Raw genomic sequence first — 3035 nt, 5'->3', positions numbered from 1 at the left:
ATCAAGTCTGAAATGTTACTTGCATCACAGCAGCTACATGTGTAACATCAACAGACAAATATCAGGACACAATACATGAAAAAAACCTAACAAACATTTAACAAAAGATCACAAACACTGAGAGAAAACCTGCTCAGTGTTTGTGATGTTATATTAATGTTTGTTTAAATGCATTATGTTGATTCTTCCCCAACCATTGATGCCTTCCTTCTTCACACACTGATTGTTTCGCATGTTTAAACCTGTTGGCTCCTCCTGATATTGCAATAACATGCACACCTCCATGCATGGAAGTTTTGCCTGCCCTCTTTAAATGAAGCGGCTAACCCTAGCCTGCTAAAGTCACACTCTTGCAGGATTAGGATGATAACACTGGCATGGCGTCGCTCAGCCTGCAGGAATAACCGTGTGGATGCTGCTGCTGCTCGGCTTTTAGCTGCAGCTTTTCTGGCATCGGAGAGTCCTCTGCGGAACTCAGGGGGAAACTTAAGGTGTTTCGGACTAATCCACCCCCGCCCACCAAGCATCAGATCCCCGCTGCACCAGCACCAGCAGCCGGCCTACCACCGCAGGTAAAGCCTCCAAAGCTAACTGGTTGCTACACGTGCATTACTTTGTTGTAGCAAAGCATGCATGCATAATGTAAGCAACACAATGCATGGTAGGTCAAATGTTGACAGGCGATATAATGCTTTTTGTGTGGTAGTTGCTGTTTGTGCATGTGATTCGGACGAATATAAGTGTTGCACGAAACTCCCTTTAAAAATCACACAATTGAACATTCAATACACGTTTACTATTGGGAAAATATATTAATTTGTCAGATAAGACATTGCAATAAGGTCTAAATGCATTTCCCGTTAATTCGGCTTTCACACAAGACCAAAGCAACACTTTTCCTAATGATTTATCACCTTTTATATCTGGTTTGACGGGCTCAGCTAATGGCTAAATCAAAGCTAGCCTATTGGGTTACATGTAAACAAACTAATCGATATGTGACCATGTGTCATATTCATTACAGCCGAATCTTAAGGCAAGGTCTAATTAATGTTATCATATGATTATATGTGTTATTTAGGCTATAAGCAAATGCCTATAGGCAAAGTAATGTTGAATTGTGTAATATTTGAATGGAGTTCGGCATGTGTGACCTTTGACTAACAGCGACAGTGTTTGACAGCTGTAGTATCTCCTTCAGCTAGCATGCAAAAACGTGATGAGATGTTGTGTTGTGATAGTTTTAATGCTGGTAAACACATCTACAGTCAGACTATATAGTGAAGTTGACCGTAAGCAAAGCTCCATGCTGTCAGATTCACATTTACCTTTAATTAGTTTATATTAAACAGGCTATAATGGTTGCCCTTTCCTGTATTTGGATTATGACACTGGACAATATGATTTATGATTAGCAGGAGAAATACAAGTTATTGATTGCCAAATTTAACAAATCCTGGTAAGGAAACAGTAGGCAAAAGTGCACGAAACAACACATCTGACTATAAACCTGATTTGATTGCAACCATTTTGAGAATCACTTATTAAACCTGTGCTTTTCCTGCTATGAGATGCAAAATATCTGTTATGTAGTTTATTGTTGCACAAATCCTCTGGACACAAGTCCTTTCTCAGTATTCAAATGACAAACACTATTTCAATCAAATGAAAAGATTGTCTAGCTTTTGCAGACCTTTAGACATTGTCGTCAACAAAGCGCGACTTTAAGTGTGTGTGTGTGTGTGTGTGTGTGTGGTGGTGGTGTGTGTGTGTCCAGATCATCAGTGTTTATGAGCATGGCGTCTGCTCACAAACACACCAACAGGCTGAGTTTGGAGAGGTCTCCCTACCTGCTGCAGCACGCTCACAACCCCGTGGACTGGTGAGCGAAACACATTACGTTTATTAAAAATAGTATAATGTCATATTTAATATAATGTCTTTTTGTGTCAGGTATCCGTGGGGAAAAGAGGCTTTCGACAAGGCAAAGAGCGAAGACAAACCCATCTTTCTATCAGGTCAGAAGCAGCTCTCACACCTGGAATTAAAATGCATTTTATTGTGGACTTAATTTACTCCATTTGGTCAATTAATATAGCTTTATTTATTTAATATTTAAAAATAAAAAACGCTCAGACCTAGATTTCTTAGGAGTAAGTGTTATGTTAAGTTCAATTTGTAATGTTTAATAAGGTATTTATTACCTTAATCTTAATGTTTATTTCAGATTTATTGAGATATATTTAAGGTATGTATGTTTTAGTTTGTTTCAGATTCATAGATACCAATTACTTTGAGCTTAATTTTCTGATTAAAACTGAATTTTTACATGTCTATTATTTTGAGTTTGACGGTCAGTGCCATATTTACATATTTATTTAGGCGTTTCTAACTCTTAATTTCATGTTTAGAACACGTTTAATACATTTATTTAGGTATTTATTACTTTGACTTTCATTGTTTTGTTCTAGATCAACGTTCAGTTAACATTCACGCAGTTTTTAGAGCTTGTCGGGAACATTTTAACAGGTTTTCCTTCTCTTGACTGCCCTTATTTATCATCCTAACTCCAATCAGATATGAGAAGACTTTAAATGTTCCCCCTCCTTTCTCTCATGGTGTGTCCGGTTCATCTCGTCCTCTCTGACCCTCAGTGGGATACTCAACATGTCACTGGTGCCACGTCATGGAGAGAGAGTCTTTCGAAGATGAGGAAATCGGAAAAATCCTGAGCGATAACTTCGTCTGCATCAAAGTGGACCGAGAGGAGCGGCCGGACGTGGACAAAGTCTACATGACCTTCATTCAGGTGTGTGTGCACAGACAGCTGCATTTAAACCAGGGGTGTATAAGTTAGCAACATGTAGGTAACTTAGGCTCGATACAGGAATGTGCTTTGAAAATCAACAGCCTACATCTCAGCTCTTGAAGGGTTGATTTCAAGCTAGTTATGTAATTAAGTTATTGGGCTTTTTTTCATCAACTAAGATTTGTTAGAAAATGTTTTCAAGATGAATTGACTGAATTTATTTTAA

General features: G+C 38.3%; 1 protein-coding gene across 1 annotated transcript; it reads left to right on the top strand.

Moving 5' to 3' along the window:
- Positions 1–285: 285 nt before the first annotated feature.
- On the top strand, positions 286–2846 carry LOC104963383 (spermatogenesis-associated protein 20-like; the record flags this gene model as incomplete). Its single annotated transcript, XM_010791961.1, has 4 exons — positions 286–572; positions 1778–1882; positions 1954–2018; positions 2655–2846. Coding segments are annotated over exons 1-4 (571 nt in total), but the record flags the coding sequence as incomplete, so codon positions are not given.
- Positions 2847–3035: the final 189 nt, after the last annotated feature.

This window comes from Notothenia coriiceps, unplaced genomic scaffold (genome assembly GCF_000735185.1).
Source record: "Notothenia coriiceps isolate Sejong01 unplaced genomic scaffold, NC01 NC01_scaffold00036152, whole genome shotgun sequence".
In the NCBI taxonomy this organism is placed as follows: Eukaryota; Metazoa; Chordata; class Actinopteri; order Perciformes; family Nototheniidae; genus Notothenia; species Notothenia coriiceps.
Note: the sequence above shows the minus strand (reverse complement) of the source record. Positions and strands in the feature narration are given on the sequence as shown.